The sequence below is a fragment of the Ctenopharyngodon idella genome, chromosome 24 (assembly GCF_019924925.1).
Source record: "Ctenopharyngodon idella isolate HZGC_01 chromosome 24, HZGC01, whole genome shotgun sequence".
In the NCBI taxonomy this organism is placed as follows: Eukaryota; Metazoa; Chordata; class Actinopteri; order Cypriniformes; family Xenocyprididae; genus Ctenopharyngodon; species Ctenopharyngodon idella.
Genome location: NC_067243.1, coordinates 8,734,938 through 8,757,866, shown reverse-complemented (window position 1 = coordinate 8,757,866; position 22,929 = coordinate 8,734,938). Strand labels below are relative to the sequence as shown.

General features: G+C 37.3%; 1 protein-coding gene across 2 annotated transcripts in view; it reads right to left on the bottom strand.

The window, feature by feature from the left end:
* The window catches only part of shisal1b (shisa like 1b), a 36,842-nt gene that overhangs the window by 4,600 nt on the left and 9,313 nt on the right, over positions 1 to 22,929 (bottom strand). Inside the window, exons 2-4 of one of the 2 annotated variants that reach the window (XM_051884916.1) lie at positions 13,913 to 14,095; positions 10,309 to 10,522; positions 6,720 to 7,040 (exon numbers count right to left, since the gene is read on the bottom strand). In XM_051884916.1, coding sequence (XP_051740876.1) covers positions 6,720 to 7,040; positions 10,309 to 10,522; positions 13,913 to 13,979 — 602 coding nt within the window. In that variant the 5' untranslated portion in view covers positions 13,980 to 14,095. Of the gene's footprint in view, positions 1 to 6,715; positions 7,041 to 10,308; positions 10,523 to 13,912; positions 14,096 to 22,929 lie in introns of those variants that run through there. The other variant, XM_051884915.1, reaches the window with a different exon arrangement.

Here is a 22,929-nt window from a genome sequence, read left to right as displayed (position 1 = left end):
GTTTCTGGATTAATTGGGCAAAATCTAGACAAGCCACCTGACTGGAGGCGGACTTGATTTTATTATATACCACCTTATTGCAAACACATAAAGACACACACACCTTAGTCTTACAGGGCCAGACTTTTGACGGTCAGACCAAGAACTGGTCATTTAGATAGAAAGAGTCCATCTGATTGACATGTGAAGTGTTTTTATTGCTTTATATGACGTTTAGAGGCGAGTAAATATGAAATTGGACAACATGTAGAACAAAACAAGATATAGTTGTGCTCAAGGACACCTGCAAGGCATCTGCCAAATGCGAAATAAAATGTGAATGCAGTGCATAAATGCATTTTTGAGTGCACTATGCATCAGATAGTCCAAGTGCAATATGCACAGAAGCTTTGTCTCTTTATGTAACTAGCAGAACATACTGAGATCACCTCCTCGGTGTGTGTGTATCTGAAGAGGTGGACAGCAGAAATGTCACACAATGTGGCCTGTGTTTGGTACGGCTCTTAGAGCACATGGACATGACAAGTGCAGGTTTCACTGTGTTCTCTTACAGAAATCTGCCCACAGAACAAGAGAGAGAGACAGTGAGTTGGCAGACCTTCTCTAATAATACACCATGTGCTGCCTTGCAGTTCCTTCTCTGAATCCAGGCCATGTCTCTGGTGTGAAACAGACATATGCACCCCTGACCAGAACGGGGCATAGAGCATGCTGGGAGATCAGTCCCAGAGCAGCAGGAGACAGAGAGGTTAGCCAATGCTAACATTAGCACAACATTAACCCAGAACTATCATCTCCATACAGTGAAACAGACCACAACATCATCGCCTCTTCAAAATAGGTTTGGGAATTGTAACGAATAGAACAATTACAGTTCCTTAACAATTGACTTTGAGGAAGGATTATTTGGGAAACAAAATTGCAATTCATTTTAATAATGAAAAACAAGGAACAAAAACGTGGTAACAATTCATTCTTTTTACTTTTGTACAGTACCACTGATATAATGTGTATCTCTAACCAAACATCGTATTATTATACATCATGTGATTTAGGTCTCAAAAACCTTAAGTACAACGTATAACACAGGATAAATTTAGACAAATGATTTGCTGTTCAAATTAAGAAACTTTTCATTGCTCAAAACAGTCATTAGCTCAGGAATCAAATTTCACTGGTCGAGCTGTGTTTGGGATTCAATAAAAGATTTGACTCACAAGAATCATTAGCTCGGACAGCACTGGTTGCGAGGTATGTTTGTGATTCACTAAAAAAAAACCCGCTCACAAGAGTCATCAGCTCAGGGATCTGACTGCACTGACCACAATATGTTTGTGATTCATTCAAAAGAATCGGGTCACTAGAGTCATTTTCTCTAGCATCTGACTTAATTGGTTACGCTGTTTGTTTGTGATTCACTTAAAAGAACCCGCTCACAAGAGTCATCAGCTCAGGAATCGGACTGCACTGACCACAATGTATGTTTGTGATTCACTTAAAAGAACCCGCTCACAAGAGTCATCAGCTCAGGAATTGGACTGCACTGACCACAGTGTATGTTTGTGATTCACTTAATCCACAAGATTCACAAGAGTCAATGTGTAGAGAATCAGACTTCACTGGTCGCGCTGTATGTTTGTGATTCATGAGCATGGCTCATAAGGGTCATTCTCTCGAGAATCTAAGGGTACGTTTACACAACAGCGATGTACTAAAAATGGAAAAGATTTTTCTTAGTACAGACAACATTATTAAAACTAGTTCACACTGATCCACGCTTTTTACAGTTTTTCTGCACTTTGATATTCTTCTCATTATTTCCCTACAGCGGCTAATAAATCGGAAGTCTCACACATTCACAGAAAACACCTTACTTCCGCGTTGAAAAATAAGGTGGATAGACTAAACACGTAATACGCATGTGAATGGCGTCACCGTTTTCACAGATTTGCGTTTTTGCCGTTTACATAGAGATGATAATGGTATCGTTTTCAAAAACTTCCACTTTGAAACCAGTTTTCAGGCCACCAAAACGGCGTTCAAAGTTTTCCGTTTTTAGTTGAAAACGGTGTTGTGTAAACGCCCCTAACTTAAATGGTCATGCTGTATGATTGTGTTTCAGTAGAAATAACCGACACAGAGTCATCAGCTCAGGAATCGGACTGCACTGACCACGCTGTATGTTTGTGATTCATTTAAAAGAACCGGCTCACAAGAGTCATTCTCTTGGGAATCGGACTTCACTGGTCACGCTCTATGTTTGTGATTCACTAAAAAGAACCAATTCACAAGAATTATTAGCTTGGGAATTGGACAGGTTGCACTAAATAATAACACAATTTCACCATATTTTACTGGAGTGTTTTGTCCGAAACAGACGCCATGAATATTGTTTCAGGTATTTTTTTATGTCTAGGCTCCCAACCCTGTTTTAAAAACTCTTTTAAATCTCAGTTGTTTCTCACTGACAGCAATAAGATTAAACTGAAGTTGAATGGAGACATTTTCTCTTGAGGAACATCTGAGAACCAAAGACAAAAGACCGCTGTAATCCCACATGTGCCATCTAGAGATTCAGAAAAGATTTCAGCAATGTCCTAAAAGCAATAATGAACAACCTAGCAATAAATGTTTTCTCTTGTGTTCGACTATGTCCAAAAACCATCAATCTGACATGCTGAGCAACCAGGATCTAATCGCTTAAACCATCAATGTGTCTTAAGGGGCCACTGAAATATGGCTCTTAATAAAATGTGTCCTGTTTATAGCCTTTTAAAGCTGATTCCCATGCACGACACGTCAGTCAAACCAGATGTTGCAAAGCGAACACACAAGATCGGCCCCCGATCATTCCCCCAGGCTTCTGCCCCTCTCCAGATCACACAATATAAAAATCCAATGCCATTTAAAGATCCTGGCAGTGTTTTCTCAGGCCAGCAGGAGGGAAACTGCACGTAGCCCTCAAATAAACACAATAAACGGGCAGAAAATGAGCTGACCCGTATAAACAGGCTTTATGAAAAGACCGTGAGCAGTAATTGAATTCACTTAGTTCTATTTTGGTCAGGGACCTCCATTTCTGGTTGTCTTTATCTTTCTTTTACTTTCTCTAACAGATGTTCTCCTCTGAGCTGGGCCCAATTCAGTAAATTCCCACAATGCTCTTGGGGAAGGGGCTTTAAAGATCTCGACCATCCAACTCTGAGCCCTCATATGACATGCTATTTTTGCAAGCCAATCTCATCAAAACATATTTGATGACAATAAAGCTATATGGACTGAGTTTTTGACCAATGGGATTTCACTGTGGGTGGGGCCAGCCAGCATATCCGCATAAATAGAAACCAAGTGACTTGTTGTGTGTCAGATGTCATGATAGTTTAAACTCAGATTTTTGGAGTCGTGCCTGCTGTAAAGCTCACACATGAAATCTCACTGACATGCTCATCTCCCTCATCTGTCTTGCGGCAGAGATTCAAAGTTTTCACTCGGAGGCTGAAGCTTTCAGAGACTCCTGTGATTGTTAATGAGAGGGTTCGGCACAAACAACAGGCTTAATTAGACGGGTATTCACTCACACTAACGCGGCTACAGTGTCTTCTGACACACTTGTGAACTGTAAGAGAATAGTGTATGTATGTGTTCCTCTCGTCCTCAGACAGCACACCCACAGACTAGTCGCTGGATTTCACAGTTAGCGAGGTTCATGCACTCAAATACTTGAAAGATGTTCAAGAGTTTTGTTTGAGACACTGAAAGACTTGTCAAACTTAAAGGGATAGTTCACGCAAAAATTTAAATTCTGTCATCGTTTACTCAACCTTAATGTCGTTTCAAACCTGTATGACTTTCTTTCTTTCGTGGAACACAAAAGAAGATATTTTGAAGAATGTTTGAACTAATTTTGTCCACAAATGATGTCCCTAAAATGCCTTTTTAACCCTATAATATAAATTGAAATCTGGTTTTAACCATGGGTTATGAAACCCTGCAAATTACAATTGCAAAAATATATTGTCTTTATCATATTATAAAATGATTTAAAAAAACAATAGAATGTTTAGCATGTAGAGTTGTTTAGCGACAGACAACCAATCATTCAACACCTCAGTGCTCACCTCATTAAATATTCATGATCTTTGTACAGTCACAGAAATCTTATAATATCTTTCTGAATTGAAGTTTTCTCAACAACAGAAGCTCTTTATTTTTTTTATTTTTAAGAGTTTGTAGTGAAGTTTTGTTTACTTTTTAATGTTTTTGACCTGGATATGTCAGAAACAAGGACAGCGTTCTAGCTAACAGAAAAATGAATCTTGATTGTGACCTAGTTCTGCTAGCAAACGGATCTGGTGTTTGTGTAGAAAAGGTATTTTTAAAGTGTTGGATCTGTAGCTTGGGATGATGATGATGCATCTGGTTCATTGCCAAATATGTGTAATCGCGCGCCGCCTCGCCTGAGAGGATATACACCCGTGAGTGTGAGTAAAATCCTCTAGTGAGGATCTTACGTTTGTGAGGGTTATGAAAGAGTGTGTTTAAGTTCAGTACAAGTTAAGCTCAATCCACTATAATAATTTTGACTTGTCCCTCATTTTCTCTAAAGAAAAGCAAAAAAAAAAATTGGTCAAAATGAAGTGAATGAAGCAATTTTTTCGAGATTTTAAGGCAAGACACTACAGGCAAAACTATTAATTTTCATGCACCAGTCAGTTCTGAGATTTTGGGCTATTTTGCTTTCATAACATGTCTTCTGTCAGACTCGTGGACAGAAAACATCCAAAATAGTTTGTGTTTTAACATTTAAGTGCTTATTTTATTACACTTTATGTATTTGCATCTGTAGGTTTCAAATGCAATACATATCTTTAAAGGCCTTTTTCTCAAAATTAGTTTTTTTTTTCTTTTTTCTCAGAAAACTCGACTTCAGCAGCACTTACCAAAACAATAATTTTTAACCTGGCTTTATCCAATGTTCAGATTTCTGTTCTGGAAATTTATGCAAATTAGTGCATATTTAATTAGATACATTAATTTGCATAGTTAAATATAATACTAACCATCCAACTGGGGAAGTATGGTGATATCTAGTTACATTTTTTTTTACTGTTTTTACCTGTGGTGTCTTTCCTTAAAGTGCTTTTAAAGAAATTATAGGACCCACATTTTCTCTTAAATTGTGCATTATTTGATGTTTAAATCGTTTTTTTCAGTCATTTAAGGGTGTTAGGCTTTATAGCATTGCGTTGTCATGTAAGTCTGGATTTTTGGGGAGGTTTGGATTAGAGAGCAATTATTTTTCACATTAAAATCGTGTTAATGTGCTTATTGTTTATTTTGTGGCTATACTATAAGTATTGGAACTTTACCGTAATTTCCCCATTCACTTCCATTGTAAGTGTCTCACTGACAGTAACCCAGACGTTTGCCTTTTTTAAAGAGGGCCTATCTGTTTTCAACTTTTTTTAGTGTGAGATGTTTGAGCATGAAAAAGGTCTGCAAAGTTACAAAGCACTTCAAAATGAGTTCTCTATATCAGCGCACACTGATTCTGAACTCCCTGAAATGCCTTCATTGTAGTCTTGAGTTTACAAACACGTCACAATATCCCTCATTTAAATAATTCCCACCCAAGGCATATGCAAAATAAAGGGGCGTTAGTAGTATGTTGTCACCATGTCCAAGAGACGCTGAAATGTATAAGAATTTCAAAATAAAAACATACCAATGTGAAACGTCCTGTTAAAGTTGTGCTAGCAAAGGTGGTTCTGGTTGATCCGCTTGTTCTTCTACATTTTCATTATCTGACTCAGGCTTGAATTGATAAGGCAAAACTGATGCTATTGTTAGTGTTTAGAAGCTTCAATCATAGGCTCGTTCTTACATACTAGAGCAAATTAGCGTGAGAACGGAATTCCAAAAAAGTGCTGATGGGAGTGGAAAGTTCTGCGCGTGATCTACTGACGACGGCCAAATTAAAGAACAAAGATGCAGCCAGATTATTTCCATAATGATCAACGCAAATTAGCGTCTGGTTTAAGACATGCTTTTTTGTGCTGTAAATAATGGCGCAAATTCCAGTAAATTGACTAGCGCAAACTTTAGTAAATCACCTTGCATGATTCATTTAGATACACTCCTCCCATAAATTTTGCGTCTGAAAGGGAAACTCGTACAAATGCATATGCAATATAAGGTCAGCCACAAAAATAACCCTCTCCACACCTTTTCAGAGCTAATTTCTCACTGCGTGTCTTTAGTAAATCCTGACAGTAATGTCAAAAGAGGGTTTGCGCTGGTGCAAGCTGTTAGTAAATCTGGCCCTAAATCTCTTGACAAACTAAAAGACATAAATTACATTTATATATTTTTGAAATAAAAGATATTAATTGGACTGAATGTCAACTTGCTTATTTTGCTCAAGATAAGGATTTATTAAGTCCACATGCCAAGCAAACAAGAAACAATGCTTCTAACCACAGCTCGATAGCTGTCGTTTCCAACCACACAACTTTGCTGATAACGGTGGAACTTGCGACCATAGTTGACCAACGATGCTTTTGGGAAACACACCCCAGAGCGTTACTGACGAACTGGCAAGAGAGGTGTTGCAACAATGTCAAATATGTGAAAAAATAATGTGTTTTTTGAGCATTCAAGAATGAAAATCTATTCTAGTAGTCCCAAAACCAAATCAAAGTACGGTTTGTTTCACTCACCAGGCCGTTGTCGTATTGTGTGTGGTTTGTGTTGGACTCTGTGTGTCTCCTGTCAGGCTGTGTCTGGCCTGACTGCAGCCGTGTTGATGTGTCTCTTGAGGTTGTGATGAGGGTTGAGCGGGCCGCCCATCCCTTTCCTCCTGTCCGTCGCCGTGCCACTGACCGCGGGCCTGTTTCAGCCAGCGTCCCCCCAGTCCGCACTTTTCCAGATAAACCCGGCACACCTCATAGTTCATGGCCGAGTAATAGAGAAAATCAAGTGCTAGCAGCACCATGACGAAGAACCCATAGATCCACACGCCGATTAATGCAGAGTAATTGCTGCGACAGAGAAAAAAGGGAAAAAGTAGATGCACTTAATGTTTAATGTGGCCATAAACAAGCATTTTTACGATATACAGTATCAAAAAGCCTTGAGGAGTAGATGGAAACTCTTTAGCAGCACTAGTGGTCTTATATAAAAGTTAAAGTACTTCAATAAATTCAAACTTCATTAGCATTATACGAGGCATTTAGTGTTAATAAACCATTTTACTGTTCCTTCTGAAGTAAAGCCCATGCACAGACCGAAAGAAAACTAGTAAAAGCGAAACGTTCTCTTTTTTGATGAAGCACAGGCCTGCTGTCAGACAAGGCCACAACTGACAGGGACAATATTGAGGTCTCCATAATGTATGGTGTTATTAGAGCCAAGAGCAAAGGGGAACAGATGCCGTGTGTGAGATATCAGAAGTCTTTGATGCTGGTACCCAGAGCCCAACATGAGCACTCGCCAGAATGTGAAGAAAACTGGGTTTGGCGAGTATATGAAGCAGAATTACTGGCTAGGTTTAACATTTTAAACGAATTGCAATGTAATAAGTATGATAGTTGGACCCTCACTTTTGTATTTGATGTGAAACAAATCAAAGGGAGGTTATTAGTCAGTTATTGAAATGCCTTATTTTCAAAAATGTCAATTCATTGGTATGTAACAAATTTGACTGTCTTTTGCTGCAAAACCAGCTAAGTCCATGTGTGCTTTTTTCCCACCTCCAGTCCACCTCTTTGAACAACAAAATGTCAGTTTTACAGCAGCAAAATGAACACTTGTTTACTTGCTACTCGCGAAATCCTGTCGTTGCCACTGTAATGGTGGACAAAACATGATAAAAACTTGCAGCTCGGCAATTGAAAGTCGCACATACGCACACTGTCATTCATCTTGAAATCATATGATTCGATTTGCATCTTCCGATTCATTCTGTGGAGTTAGAGGCTTTTGCTGACGTAGGGAAGTGGCGTTTAGGTTTCTACCAACAAACCGGTATTTCTGAATGGGCTGACACTGGGATTTAGCAGATTTGAAGAGAAAGTATTTGATGAACGTATACTATGTGCGGAGAGCATATCACTTTTGACGGAGGTGGCATTTAGCGGCTTGCATCTGAACTCTTCATATATTGATCACAACACAACTTTTGTTATTCTGGGCCATAATCGCACAAACTTATCTTGGGTTGTTGACATTGGTGTGGCATTATTTCATTCTAACCTGGACTCATAATAGCCAGATGCACAATAACTCAGATCTATGCCTTTATATGCCAAAGCTTTATATGTCCAAAGATGATGGTTTGTGCCCTCTCGGCTGCTTCTGAGACTCTGTGAGGGTGATTTCACCTCAGGCCATCAGTAAATATCACTGGCTGCATCCTGCTGACCAAAGATGAGAATGAAATGGCTTCCCATCAGGACATCCGCCCTTTCAGTAACTTGCTGCCTGCCTGAGAGTGCAGCAGCACACCACGGTCCGAGACATTTCCACATCATTAGCTGTCATGAGACCGTCTCAGAGGAATGATGTGAGGCTGTTATGCTGATCTGAGAGAACTTCATATTTTCAGTTAATATTTGATGTGAAGGCAAGCGTTTCATAGTGTTTCATAAAGTAAACAGAGCAGGTGTGACCTCTGGTCAAAAAACAAATTTGGCTTTTATACTCTTTCAAGAAATCTTTCACCTCTGAAACTACTTTCCTGCTGATGCAATCAAGGATGTAGACGCAGGGGAAAATATTAACCAATATTATTGCAGCGTGTTGGAATACTTGATTCTGATTGGTCAATCGTGACATACTGATGTCAACTATAGATAAAAATACGCATACAATGTTTTTTCTATGCAGCAGTAAGGTTTTTAAAATGTTTTTAAAAGTGTAAAAAAACATAATGAAGTTTATTAAGTGTTAACAATGAGATTATGTTGTTTTTTTATAATCAATTAACACTGCTTTTGTCATTTTTTACAAGATGGACAAAATTTGTCACCAAAAAAGTCATTCAGTTTAACCAAAATTTTTACCGAATGACACTTTTGGTTATACCGAATGACGATATTTTCAAACAATGCTAACAGGCTGATATCTAGCTAGCTAGCTAACAAAAGGACAATTAAACATTTTATATTTAGTACAGGTTTTTTAAATATTACAACATTTTCCATGTTTTATAGCGGTTGTACCGAATGACCTGATGTTTCGTGACATGCGTATGAGCAAGTGAAAACTCGAATTTTTCTAATAGTAAAGAGAGAGTTAGTTACTTTGCTTCACAACCATGTGGCCTTTGCAGGTGTCTGAATGATGTCACATCCTGTCACATGATATTGACCACATGACTTGATCCAAAATGGTCCCTTTATATTGGTTACTCCGAATGACATCAATGAAATTAATTTTTCCGGACATTCATTCTCATAACAAAGCAACGACTTCTAAACAATTTTAATACCATCTTTTAATAAAATCTTTAAAATACCTTTTATATGTAGCAAAATATAATTAAAACCTTTTGGATTCAATAAAAGAGATCTAGTTGTACTACCTTACATACTTTGGATGTCATATCTTTGTTTTTTATTATTATTAAGGCCTTTGGACAAAAAATGACCCGTCACATCATTGACTCAAATATATATATATATATATATATATATATATATACACACACAGTGTATATGTGTCTGTGTGTGTGTGTGTGTGTGTGTACCATCTTAGTCTTCATTACATATACCATTTTATTGTACATTATATATTACGTATCATAGTCAATATTAATCAAATCAAACCCTGATGGGTAAAAAACTTTTTTTCATCTAAACATTGTTTCAACCACAAACGTCAGATTATGTATGCAGAATGCCATTTAATGTTGTCTTTAAGCAAATTAAGTTCATAGTATTTTTATTTAAAGGTGCAACAAGTAACTTTTTGAAACAATAAACAGTAGCACTTTAGAAAGTACTTTGAAATGATATTCACCCACATAATGGCTAAAAAAATACTACATACTACACGAATACTACACTATTCACTTTGTCTGTAAGTCCCTTTCTTGTTTGCACACTTTTGTTGGGGGGAAAAATAATAATATGTGGTAACCAAAAACATATTGTATGTGTGATGATGTTGCAGCCAGGCTGTTAGTATCAACACAAGATTCAGGATCACTGTATTGAATCATAAGATAAAAATTACATGGTGCACCTTTTCCCTAGTATAATAATCTGGAGTCAACACTGTGTTTCTAGTTGAAGGCAGGAGACTCACTTGTGAGCGTAGCCGTCCGGTGAGGTGGTCAGGTTGACCTGCATGACTGTTTGGAACTCGGTCTCGTTGCAGCAGTACTTGAAGGCTGTGTTGTTATGGTGACAGCAGAACATGTACGTCTTGTTGTCTGAGAGACGGGGACAGTGGAATCCAAAGTGGTAGCGCTCCTTGTGGTCGAAGTAAGGCTCACACACCCGAAAGTGAGCAGAGAAAGCTGCACCAAAAGACAACGATAAACAGGACAGTTAGCATGTGGTGTTGGATTGTAAACTGTTTTATTGAAGGGATAGTTCACCCAAAAATGAAAAAGAAGATATTTTGAAGAATATGGGTAACCAAAAAGTTGATGGGGCCCCATTGACTTAAATAGTCTTGTAACTAATGTAAATAGTCGATGTAACTAATCGCCTTTTTGGTTTGCACACTATTCCATATATAATATATATAATATAATATAATATAATATAATATAATATCATGGTCCATTGGTTATTTTTGGGGCTTTTTTTGCTTAGATGATAAAAAAAGGACAATAATAATAAGATTTTTTGTAAAAAAAAAAATAAAATAAAAAAGTGCATATTTTCTTAATGCATATTTTTAGACTTATTGTAAACAATTCATCAGTACACACTGTTCCAAAGATATAATATATATTAAAATATGTCATAATAAAGAAATGCCAGATTCATGGTCACTTTTTCACTTGAATACAATATTGAATGGATTCAGGCTGGATTCGAACATTCATTGCTTGCTTGAGGACCACAGCTTAACATGTTTTTGTGCATTAGCTAGCATTTCAATTTCAAACCACTGATCTCCAGCCAAGTATTAATTAATAAGATAGTGAATAACCGAATTTCAGTTATAATTCAACCCTGATTTAATGATGCTCACCACATTTAGTGGACCTCTCAGAAATGGAAATGGAATTGGATGGTATTCTGAAGCATAAAAACGTGCTTGGAATAATTTCTCACTGATTCGGACACACTTACAAAGGAAACGCAACAAGGGTTGGTGGGTTTTTTCGTATGACAGTCGTAGTTCTGCTTCATTATTCATCTCCGTATTCAAAACAGAGAGTGACAGCGAGGTTTGAGCGAATAACCCATGTTGACACGATTCACCCTGAGCAACTCAAACAGAACAACAGCTCACAGACATCACGCTAGAAAGGGTACTTTTCATCCCAGTCAGCACCACATGCACTTGTTTTGAATTTTAATTTCTAAGAGATTCAGCCTAATTAGTTCAGATACAAAACGAAACCTTAATTTACTTTCAGACGAGGGTCTTTATGATAAATCTTCATGCTTCATAGATGACTTAAAATGTTCTTTAATTTCAGCTCAAATTTCTATTCTTTCAGGCTCTACCAGATTTAATTAGGCAAATGTGAGAAGAACAATAACTAGAGCTTAAGTTTCAAAACTAATTTAAATAGGGTGCAAATTATGAGGGTTTTGAGGTGGTTTAATTAAGTCTTGAAGGAAGATAACACAAAAGGATGGTAGTCATAAGAATTAGAAGTATGTATCACATAATGAATGTTTCCAAAAAATGTTTTAGTAATCAAAGTTTGACTGCAAGTTTGTCTGAGAAGGTAACCCTAGCAACAATATGCCCTCATGGCAAGACCATATTTTATTTGTATGTCTATGTCAAAAACGCAAAACATTTCTTCGTCTCATCACATTCAGTTATGAATTACATTAATCATATCATATTAATCAAATAATAGCATGTTTTCAATTCAAAATGGCGAAATTTCATAAAAATGTTGAGTAGTTTGCATCACTGAATATTACTGTCTGTCGCTGAATATTTCAATCATAAAACAGTCGTCAAATATTAAAATTTAGCAGCTACTTACTCGCCACATACTCTTTTACTGCTAAAATGAAAGCGTCTCATTGGAATTCGCACTTGTCTTCTGTGAACGGTAAGCCCCGCCTTCTTTGATTTGATTGGCGTAATCAATGCTACTTCACCAATAGACCATATAAAATATCTAAAAAAAAAAAAGATTTAAAATGTATGTAACAAGCACATTTAAACAACAATAAAATCAGAAATGGACTTTAACTGTTAAATTAGCATTCGACGAATGCTAAGCGTGTTTACTTTTTTTTTCTTATAACAGCGGAGAAAACTTAAAATACTCTTTTTTTTGGTCATACAAATAAGAGTAAGACATCATTCAAAACTGTAAAGGGTCTCCTGTTATTTGTGTTCACTCACAATAACAAAAAAATGTTGTATTTTTTGCAAAATAAAGAAAACAAATAGGATGCGCTTTCTGCCGTCTCGGTCTCCTTTCTGGAGCACGTCACAATAATGAACCGAAACGTAATGTATTTATTTTCATGAATAATAATAATAATAATAATAATAAATGTTTTTAATTAAACCCCCACCACAGCACACGTCTAAAGACTCGTGACACCATCATTGTTTGCTTCATGATGATTTTCTCCATGCTGTCCAAGACTTTAAACTCTGCTGCAGGGAGAATGACTCACGCCTGTCTTTAATAATTAAAGAGGTTTTTCGATTTGATCCAGCTTTATGACCTCTAATCTCACACTATCCCGCCACCCGATCAATGTAAAAGCTGGAAGCTTCGGTCTCCCAGCGGAGGTAAAACTCACCACAAGACATCATCTAAAAATCAGCTCACAGATGGACAATGGACAAGACAAATTAGACAGCTTAGAGATTCTGGGAAAAGAATGGCCGCATGAGAGTAAATCTGATAAGAGAATGTTTCTTCATCTACAGGCACCTTTGTGTTGATTTTTATTGAAACAAATAGGTTTTGACTTGGATGTGGTCCTGAACCTTGTCTTTGTCATTTATTTTTCCTACTTAATGTTTTACTACATTCTTAGAATTATAATCAACACAAACACACATGCATTTACTGTGTGATTTAACTGAAAATATTACACAAATTGACTAAATTTATGCCTAATCAAGTTAAAAAAGGCCCCTAATAAATTACATTTAAATAAATTTCAAATTAAATTAATATATTATAAAATAAATTAAAATTAAAGCATAAAAATTATATATTTGTGTATATTTACCGTGTAATAAAATTGTTTAATTTTACTGAAACAAATGGGTTTTGGCTTTTGCTTGTCTTGAACTATGTCTTTATCATTTATTTTACGTACTTAATGTTTTACCCCATTATAAACATATACATTTCTACATTCTACAACAAAACTATACAAATCTACACAAACCAAAATAAAATTATACTTACTGTGTGAATTTTTGCAAATTATGACTCAGTTTTCGCCTAATAAAATTAAAAATTGCTCCTATAAATTCAATTTAAAATAAATTAATAAACAAATATTGTCAAATAATTTACAATGATCCAAATGTGTGAAATACATTTGTGTATATTTACAGTATAATAAATACAAATTAATTTCTAAATCTCCATAGGACCAAAAGTGCCCATAGTTGAAGAAACACGTAGGTCCTTTTGAATATCAAATAATGGCTCTGTTTGAGCCTATCAGCAGAATTCAGACAGCAGGTATATAACAAACCGCCGTTAAACTATCTGCACACTTCATCTTACCTGTAGTAGACAGAACAAGGAAGATGATGGTCAGGATGTTGAAGGAGTGATGATTGGTGACACTCATCTTCTTGTCCTCCCTCAGGGGAGGATGGAGACATGAAGCCTGACAGCTTCAGCTGCTTCCAGATGTCATCTTTATCTCCAGCTTCTGTTCATGACTGCGACAGTTTGCCAGCACACCTGTAGCGGAAGAGGGCAGGTGTTATGATCACGCCAAGACATCTGTATGGTATGATCTGGCATTGCTAACGTCTTTCTTTAATCCAAGATTGCACAATCCTACTCCTGGAGGTTCACTTTATTTCCAACTCTGCTCTTAGCCTTAATTTAAGTCAACCCAACCAAAAAGCTGCCTGAATTCAAAGCCATAAAGATTATATTTACAAGATGAGCGCACATGAACGCCACCAGATTTAATTTAGGATATTTTCCCATGTAGCTAACAGGAAACGTTCTCAGAACTTTGGCTAACGTTCTGGCAAGGTTCTTTCAAAGTTATGAGCAAACGTTCTTTCACTAACATTAATATAACATTTGACAATGGTGCTGATGGAGCAATAGGGCGAGTTGGCACTTTTCAAACTACTGCGGTGAGCCCTGCACTTCAGCCAATAACTGACAGGTCTGACTCGAGTGCAAAAAGTGTAGTTCAATACTATAGCAACAGTGCGCTCTTGGCACATTTTCGGTAGAATGGAAAAAAACTACCCCACTTTATTTTTTACTGGCACTTTTCTATTCATACTGTTTTAATCCCTCATTTCAATGATTGGATCTCTCACTTACCCTTCTTAAAAAAACATTCAAATGATCTTATGTGGACTTACTTTTCAAAATTAGTAATAAAACAATCACTCTTTTGCTTTTTTATTTTGCTCCAAAATCACTATATAGCCTATATATACATGTCAGTTGTGTTTGAAATAACTTCAGTGAGCCCATGTTGCTTCTTATAAAGCGACGAGAATACTTTTTGCGCACCAAAAAAACAAAATAACGACTTTTCAACAATATCTAGTGATGGCTGATTTCACACTTTTTCGGAGCTTTACAAATGTTTTGATTCGAATCAGTGGTTCGGAGTGCCAAAGTCACGTGATTTCAGCAGTTTGGCAGTTTGATACACGCTCCGAACCACTGAAAGTCATTATTTTGTTTTTTTGGTGCACAAAAAGTATTCTTGTCGCTTTATAATATTAAGCTAGAACCACTGTACTCACATGAACTGTTTCAAATATGTTTTTAGTACCTTTATGGGTCTTGAGAGGTTCAGTGACATTTCTGGCAATAGAGGCCTCACTGAGCCATCGGATTTCATCAAAAATATCTTAATTTGTGTTCCAAAGATGAACGAAGGTCTTACCGGTCTTGAAGGCAGCCAAATTTGACCCTGCTTTGCTGCGTAATGGGTGATGTAGTGTTTGTAATTTATGGGCACAGGAAGTCAGCAGCCATCTTGAAAACTCATGCAGGTATGATTGAAATCCATAAAAAAAACTGCTAGATTTACTATGTTAATAACTCATCACAGTCTGTGAAAAGGGTCCAATTTGCACAGTGTGCGACAGGCTTTAGTGGGCTTTGGGTTTGTATTAAATTACCAGTTGTTTTGTGGCTGATTTTGAAAGCGTTTTAAATGGAATCAGTGTGGTTAATCTTCATGCTGTGATTGTTCATTTCGAGCCTGTGATGGATATAATGTTTATTCTTGCAACTGTTTGGCAATTTCATCTCATTTGGGCTGATTGTGCTGCTCTGTCGGAGAAGGAAACCCAAGACAAATCCCAGACACATTTGTTCTTTCTCTCAGTGTTTTGCTCTTCCTTGTTTTCTGTGCATGCTGTTGTTCTGTGGATGAGGGCGGATCTAAAAAAAATATCCTTGTGGAAGATGATATGTTGTTGGGTTTATTTCTCAAAACACTATACATCTGCTAGTTTAGTTGCTAGGGAAGATGAATGGAGCTTCTGCTACAGGCCTGTGTGAGTTTCTGCTCTTGATCTCAGTCACTGAAGTGGAGTGGGATTCCCCAACAGTTTGACAATACGAGTTCATGCTTTACATGCAGAGTTTTGGTTTGTTTCATAGGTTTAATGTGCCAAATGGCCTTAAGTGGCTCTCTTTAAAGTAGACTCAGTTTTAACCCGGGATCTTTTTCCAGTGGGAAGCGGCCTTTACATATCAGAAGGGAGCCAATAAAGAGAGAAATAAATGTAACTAATAACGTAACATGTTTCCTTTTCATGTTGTCTTCTGGAACTGGCATATGAGGTTGCGTGTGATACAAAAAAAACCACCATAAAGTTTGTGAAGCAGCTAAGATTTGAGAAAAAAAGAATTTGATGTCAAGGCAGAAAAGGATATTGCACAGAAATTTCAGGAAAAAACTTCACATCTTTTAACTTTAATCTTAGTCAACAGAATGGATATTTGCCTAAGCCCCAGAAATAATTATAACATTTAAAAGACATGCTAATCAGCTCTTAAATCATTAATAAAGGAAGTAATAAAGTACAGCGGCTAATAATATGCTTGATTTAGCAGCTTTTATCTCTGTGCCAGAGTTGAAATGTTAACATGAAATATTAGACTGCTCCTCTGAATGTGTCAGCTGTCTTCATAAGAACATTTGTGCCGAGAGGCTCACCACGGCTTTCCGTTGATTACGAACGGAGCGAGAACAAGGCATGTAATATTTTTAGTATTTTAATTTGGTGTTGAGTGTCAGAATGTGACATTTCTCCTTTTCTACAGAATTCATAACTAGCTATTGTTCCTCTTTCTCTGCAGTGATTGCTTCTGAAAAATAGCATTTTTCTTGTTCTTCTTTACTGCTGATGTCCAGCAAATTGACGGTAAAATCCTAGGTGTAGAAGATCATGTTATCCATACATTATACGCTGGATAAGATTATTCCCTCGGCTTGGTTAGAGGGTTGTGGATGGTTGCTTGGATGTTGCTATGCAGTCTTCTCAGTGGCTTTCTATCTATCTATCTGTTTATCTATCTGTCTGTCTGTCTATTTATTTGTCGGTCGGTCGTGTCTGGTTATCTGTCTGTCTGTTGGTTGGTCGTATCTGTCTGTCTGTCTATTTGTCTGTCGGTCGTATCTGTCTGTTTATCTATTTATTTGTCTGTCGGTCGGTCATGTCTGTCTGTTTGTCTATCAGTCTGTCTGTTGGTCGTATCTGTCTGTCTGATTATCTGTCTATCTGTCTGTCTGTCTGTTTATCTATCAGTCTGTCTGTTGGTCGTATCTGTCTGTCTGATTATCTATCTGTCTGTCTGTCTGTCTGTTAATCTATCTATCTGTCTGTTTGTCTATTTATTTATTTGTCTGTCTGTCGGTCGTATCTGTCTGTTTGTCTATTTGTCTGTCGGTCGTGTCTATCTGTCTGTCTGTCTGTCGTATCTGTCTGTCTGTCTATTTGTCTGTCGGTCGTATCTGTCTGTTTGTCTGTTTATTTGTCTGTCTGTCTATCGTGTCTATCTGTCTGTCTGTCTGTTTGTTTATTTGTCTGTCTGTTGGTCGGTCGTGTCTGTCTGTCTATTTGTCTTTATTTGTCTGTCTGTCTGTCTGTCTGTCTGTCGGTCGGTTGGTTAAAAACTGAACACATCTGCTCAATGCAGCGTGAGCCAACCGACCAACAAATCGGTTTGTCGGTCCGACAAATCAACAAATCGGTCTGTCTGTCGGCTCACGCTGCACTGAGCAGATGCGTTCAGCATTTAATTGTAGTGTCTGTTTTTAACTGAACTAAATGATTTTTATTACTATAAAAAAAATCAAAATGGTAAAAAAGAGGAAAAAAAAAAATTTGTGGAATCTCTGTTTAGCATGGTCATTTGTAAGGGTTGTCTTTCATCATGTTGATCTTGAATGCTTTTTTTTTTCTGTCAACAAATTAGAGATTCCCCCTGATTTCCATTTTTCCTGTTTTCCGGTTCTAAAACCGGTCTGTTCCGCCCTCTTCCTCCAGTATTACAGCTTCTTTGTGCTCTCTGAAGATAATTTTGTGTGATTCAGCACAGCTTCTAAATATATTATAATTGCTATGGTGTGACATTTTACTTTCTTAACCTTCTAAGCATTAAAGCGGTTTGCTGATTGGCTTTAGGTTAATGACTGAATGGCGCTCATCACACCTAAATGTGTTTTCAGCTTGTGCTATCATAAGCTGTTGACTAACCACAACATCACGCTGTACTAAACACCGAAATAAATCTGCAGAAGTAAGTGAAACACCCACCCACTCCATGCAGACATCGTGCTGAAAAACCCAGCATGAATTTCCAGCTAGTTTACGTTTATTTGACTAGCATAGCCTTATCAGGTGCCCAAAACATGTCTAAAACCATCACATTTGACCAGTCTGACCAATGAAAAACAGCTTAATGTGTTTTATTGGTCCAGCTAGTTTTCCTTTTTTTGGCTTTTAAAAAGCTAAAAAAACAATTTAAACCAGTCAAGACCATCAAACCAACTTGCAGTAAGCTGGTCTATGCTAGTCTTTCCAGCACAACATGGGGACCAGCAGTTCTGGTCTTTCCTGCAGGGAAATCATGTTTTGTTCTTCTAATTTGGCAATAAATAAACCTGAATGATATACCGCTCGATGTGGTGGGACTTAATCAGAGTTGCTGACATTCATGTCACTGTCCTGTTTTGTATATTTGCCCTCTATCTGTGAGCCGGACCAAATGTCACGTCTGTGCGGAGCTTCATGATTAGCATCCGGTGTCTGAATTATCATAAAGTGTCCACATTAGCATACAGTTGTCAGACTTGCTGGCTTTCTCAATTTCCAGCGCTGCCTAGAAGCAAATCACAGCCTATAGGGGCGCGTGTCAATCAGAGGAGACCTCAGAGCAATCATTCCCCTTAATTGAAGGGTAAAATATGACATTTTTTTCTTTAACTCTTCCTATTTCTGTATCTCTCTCTTCTTCACATATCTTTTCACAGTGATTAAGAAACATGGCCAGAAACAACGCTGAAGTCATTAGCTGTCAGCTGAAAGCACAAACTTGCTAACATGATGCGTCTGACCAAACCAAACACACTTCAAAATAGATTTTAATATTTTTTACCCCTCAAAACAGACAGAAGCTATTTGATGTATCTGGCGTCAGCATTAGTAATATTTATATACTATTATAGTTTTTATTAGTGTTGTCAAAAGCACCGACTTCGATACCAAGTCGATACTGAAATTTTAAAAATGTGACTTCATAAACACCTCTGATTGGCTATTGTGTTCATGCACTCATCAGATGTGTCACATCCTTAATTTATTTATTATATGTGTTGTTTTCTTACATACTTCCAGCAAATAATGCAGGTTATTGCATCACATATTAACCAGTCCCTCACTGAAATGTCAATTTGTCACTATTTAATTTCTTTCTCTACATTTATCCTGTTCTTTCTGTTCTGTCCTATAAAGGCAAAAGCTCATAAAGATGTATTAGACACAGCTGACAGACACTAAGCTTTAGTAGACCATGTGTACCAGTTTGATTTGACTCACTCTTGTCAGATAAAAAACAGCAAGGCTTAGACTATTGTTCCTCTGTTGCAATTTGAACCATATATTATGGTTCAATTCCTAAAAACGTTACCAGCCAGCTAGTCTCAGCCTCGGATCACATGCCCACGAACCGCCCACAGTCTCGTCTGATCTATATTGCCCAGAAAACTAGAAAGCGCTTGTGAAAAGCTCCTATCCCGGATGACAGTCTTCAACAGGTGCACAGGGTTTTTTTGCATTTCAAAGACAGTTTTGAGACACTTGGTAACAAGACAAATAGATATTCATGAGCAGAACTGTATATCCTGCTTTTTCTGTCTGTCAAATGGTCAGTATTTATTTTAATTTATTTATTCTAATCTAATTTATTCTGAAAAATATTGTTTCCGACATTGATAATAATCAGAAATGTTTCTTAAGCAGCAAATCAGCATATTAGAATAATTTCTGAAGGATCATGTGACACTGAAGACTGGAGTAATGATGCTGAAAATTCAGCTTTGATCACAGGAATAAATTACATTTTATAATATATTCAAATAGAAAACTTCTTTTAAATTGTAATAATATTTCCCAATATTACTGTTTTTACTGTAATTTTACTCTAACTTAATTATTCCAAACTTTTGTATAGTATTGTATTGAGTGAGTTTTTCCCCCCACATTGGTCTATTTCAAATTTACCTGTCTCTGAACACTTACATCTCAGTCAGGTGATCACTTCCTGTCCAAGTGGGTGGCTTTTGGCAACAATAAGTCTTGCCTTTAGTCAAAAATCTAGCTTTGCATGACTAGCCAGCTGGTCAGTAAGTTGTATTTACTCACCAGAGCTATTTTTCACTCGCAGTTGGTGCTTGGCATGTCTTAAAGTTTTTTAAAATGGAATAACATTCATAAAACGACTGGAAATAGGCGTCCTGAGATTTCCCTGCTGTCTGTGTGACTGCCCGAGGCTCTCTAAATAGCCGGAAATCTGACTGTGGGACGTTTTTTAGCCAATCATACTGTGATGCGCTCTTTGCCTGTCAATCATTTTGAGTGACAGGGTCAGGTGTCATCAGAGTATCTGTGGAAGGCGAGGTTTTGGAGAGAAGGGGCGGTCTAAATCAGTTGCAGAAGTTAAAGGGATAGTTCATATATATATATATATATATATATATATATATATATATATTAGTGTGTGTCTTATTTCAGTGGAAAAATATTTTCTTTACTTATTTATATGCATAATTTCTTTTATATCTGCATGGTTTTTTTTTTTGTTTATTTGCTTTATTTTTTGCTTATTTGCATATTTATTTATTTGCCTTTTTTATTTATTTGTAGACTTATGAAACAGTATTTTTGTGTGTATATCTGGATCACCCACAGCCCATACTAATATTGGAAGCCGCACGACTTGTTTTGCAACATTTATTCCCCATGTGAGCGAGCGAGAGGTTTCCAATAGCAACCGATATCATCTACAGGTTGATCTCAAAGTTTGGTATCCAACTTCATTAAAACAAAGTGCACAATTTCTTTTTGCTTTGAGCTCCCCTCGTCACCCTTTGTGTTTCGAACGCCTCTCCATCTCTAAAATTAAACCTAGAATATCTTCTGCGTCATTATGCGACAGTGACAGAAGCAGTCGTACAGTGGGGAGATTTCTAAGAGCCAGCTGCGGTTAATAGGTGGAATTTATCACATGACAGGGATCCAAGAGAGCGAATTATTTCACAACATAATACAGGAGCAGCGTCATATAGCAATTCCTCCAGAGCCAGTCAGACAGAGCCAACTGTGGGAGAAAACGCAAGCTATTATCTGCTCCTGTAAGAGGATTCTGTGTTCCCTACCCAGACCCTGAGAACCCCTGCAATTTATAGAGAGAAAATCTGGAATAAGGAACCTTTTTTTTGCAATGCTGTTAGTCATGCGTTTTGAAGCCGAAATTGTTAAAATTCTCTTTTAGCCAGTGAGAATGTGTCTAGCCTCAAAAACTACTGTATATTCTGGGGTTTTTTTTTCATCTATGCTAATAGACAGAATTTAAGGCATGCAGTCTGTTACATAATATGATTCATGCTTTAGTTTGTAAAACAAACAGGAAGGTTGTTTACAGTAATACATTTCCAGTGGGAGCCTGGATTTAAAAGCAGAAATGTGACGCTGCTGCTTCTGTTAAAATGTGTTATTTGAGCTGTAAATTGTCCTTTTTTTAGGTGATGAGCTTGTTATGTGCCATTAGCTATGTTTCCATCCAAAGTTGGGAATTTAACTTATGCACAAAATTGGAATATCGCATAAAACATTTGTGAATAAAGCAGTTTCCATCCCATGTGTTCAAGGGAGCAAAAGCTGCGTTTCCACCGCAAAAGCTGCGTTTCCAAACTTTCCCCAGGAGCTAGGGACTTTGGGGTGGCACTCGGTGTGTTTCGACCACAGGAACCAGGGTCTAAATGAAGTTCTGGGTAAAAATTTCCCCCTCAGAAAGCCCCTGCTCACGAGGTAGTACTTTTTCAAAATTGAGGAACATTTGGGGGTGGGACTTGGGCGCTGAACATGCTGATTGGTTGAGTTCACGTGGCATTTTGATTGGTTGACTCCACGTAGCATTTTATTTCAACCAGCATTTTTAAAAGTCTGTTGTGGTGATTGCAGTAAGAGAGGTTTCCTACTCGAATCAACAATGGAGTTAAAAAATTACGACCGATGGACCGTCTACGAGGTTCAGGCTTTATTAAACTTATATGCGGAGGACTATCCATCCAACGTTTTTTATGCGATATCCCAAAATGCGCATAAAAATAGGTGGATGGACACATAGCTATAATATTTCTGTGGGTGGAGTTTCCAGTATTGTGCTATAGTGTTGTCAAAAGTACCGACTTCAGTACCAAGTCGGTACTGAAATTTTAAAAATGTGGTGAGTGCTGTTGAGTGGATTCATAAACACCTCTGATTGGCCATTGTGTTCAAGCACTCAACAGATAGGTCTGTGATTGGCTACAATGATCAATGCTTCAAAAACATGTTGTAAATAGACATCAACCGAGCGCTTACACAGATACAATTTCAGTACCAACTTGGTACCGAAGTCGGTACTTTTGACAACACTACTGTGCTACGTGTACAGTAGTGCTATATCACGTCCCTTCTTGGTATCTTAGCATACAGTATAGTGTGCATTTTTATTTGAATCAATGATTGGATATAACTTTGCACAAGGAGCTGCACTGATTAGTCGACAAGTTCTATCATTATTCAGTGCATCTGTGTCCACTAGTCATAGATCACATGACTTGTTCTGTGTGGCGACAGCAGGAGGAAAATTTGTCCATCCACTAATTGGATCTATTTTTTTTTTACGTTTACAGACCGCTTGTCAACATGATTGTAGCTCTCCAAAAACCCACATTAACAGAAACTCTCCCACTTAACATTAATCTTGCACAAAAAAACATTATTTAACACTTCATTTTAGCATTAACTCTCCCTTTT